The sequence below is a fragment of the Pan paniscus genome, chromosome 7 (assembly GCF_029289425.2).
Source record: "Pan paniscus chromosome 7, NHGRI_mPanPan1-v2.0_pri, whole genome shotgun sequence".
Lineage (NCBI taxonomy): Eukaryota > Metazoa > Chordata > Mammalia > Primates > Hominidae > Pan > Pan paniscus.
Window position 1 is genome coordinate 72,223,449 of NC_073256.2, and position 1,445 is coordinate 72,224,893.

Sequence of the window (1,445 nt, forward strand, 5' to 3'; positions counted from 1 at the left end):
CAAAATAATGTGTGGTTTCTGTCTGTATTCCAAACACAGTGCATGTTTAATACATATGAATGTATAGGTTTAATTTAGTTATATTTAATGTTTTGTTACATTTCAGTTATTATCCTCATTGCTACTCAAATCAACCTATTTATATCTAGCAGGTGTCTTTGAAACAACCCTAGGAATGTGATAGCTTCCATGTTTGCTGTTATGACCAGATAGTAAAAATTTTAGGCTTTGCAGGTCGTAAAGTCTGTGTTGCAATTACCATTAGATGGTATGTCAATAAATGAGTGTGGCTGTGTTTATTTCTAGTCTTGGCCGCAGAAGCGAGATGATGAAGGAAACGTCATCATTTGGAAAGCATTGCAATAAGACGCACACGTTATGCCACCACTGTGGCTCTAAGGCCTACCACCTTCAGAAGTCGACCTGTGGCAAATGTGGCTACACTGCCAAGCGCAAGAGAAAGTATAACTGGAGTGCCAAGGCTAAAAGACGAAATACCACCAGAACTGGTCAAATGAGGCACCTAAAAATTGTATACCATAGATTCAGGCATGGATTCCGTGAAGGAACAACACCTAAACCCAAGAGGGCAGCTGTTGCAGCATCCAGTTCATCTTAATGTCAACGATTAGTCATGCAATGAATGTTCTGGTTTTAAAAAATACAAAATAAATAAATAAATAAATAAATAAAAAATAAATTAAAAAAGACAGCCCTACAGGCCATTTTTTTGTGGACTCCTGTTCTAAAATAATCACAATCTGTGTACTAAGACAAAAATGCCTAGCAAATGCACATCATTAAGTGTATTTAATCCTTGCTCTATCTCGTGATCCTACCAAAATGTATTTCTATTTAACTAGTCAGAAAAGGAAAAGAGGCAATCATGGAGAAGAGGTAGAGTGAATGGTAGGGGCGATGGCATTGCTTTGATAAAATAATAATGCTTCTTATCACGATTAAAAACATATCTATATATACTCATAGATGTATAAAAATATAAATCTTTGTATGTGTACAAGTGTATGTACACATGTATGCAAATGTCTCAGGTTGCTTAGTTTCGTACTTTTGTAACTGAAGGGCAATATTTAATCAGACATCTTAAAAACCCGCTGGCAAGGCTTTCTTGGGGGTGCTTGGTGTTACTGTTTGTAGATTCCCAGAATCTCAGGGTTAGATGGATTCTCACCTTAAATAGTATAACCCTTCCAGTGGGTGACTTCCTTTATGAATCAACCAGCAACCAGCCATTCAAAAGCCATTTGAATGCCTCTAGTGATAAGAGGCTCACTTCCTCCGGAAGCTGACCATTCTTGAATGATTCTTCAAATGATTTTCTTAGTGGTAAGCCCACATCTGTACCTTTTTGAATCATTTCTGTAAAGAAGTCATTTCCAGCCAACTGGTTTCATCGAATTCATCTTTTACAGGCTTTCCTATGG

At 37.1% G+C, this 1,445-nt stretch overlaps 1 protein-coding gene across 1 annotated transcript; it reads left to right on the forward strand.

Moving 5' to 3' along the window:
- The first annotated feature begins 310 nt into the window (after positions 1 to 310).
- LOC117981401 (large ribosomal subunit protein eL37-like) lies at positions 311 to 840 on the forward strand. Its single transcript, XM_034966120.3, has one exon. The coding sequence runs from the start codon at positions 326 to 328 to the stop codon at positions 617 to 619; it is 294 nt and encodes a 97-aa protein (XP_034822011.2). The 5' UTR covers positions 311 to 325; the 3' UTR covers positions 620 to 840.
- Positions 841 to 1,445: the final 605 nt, after the last annotated feature.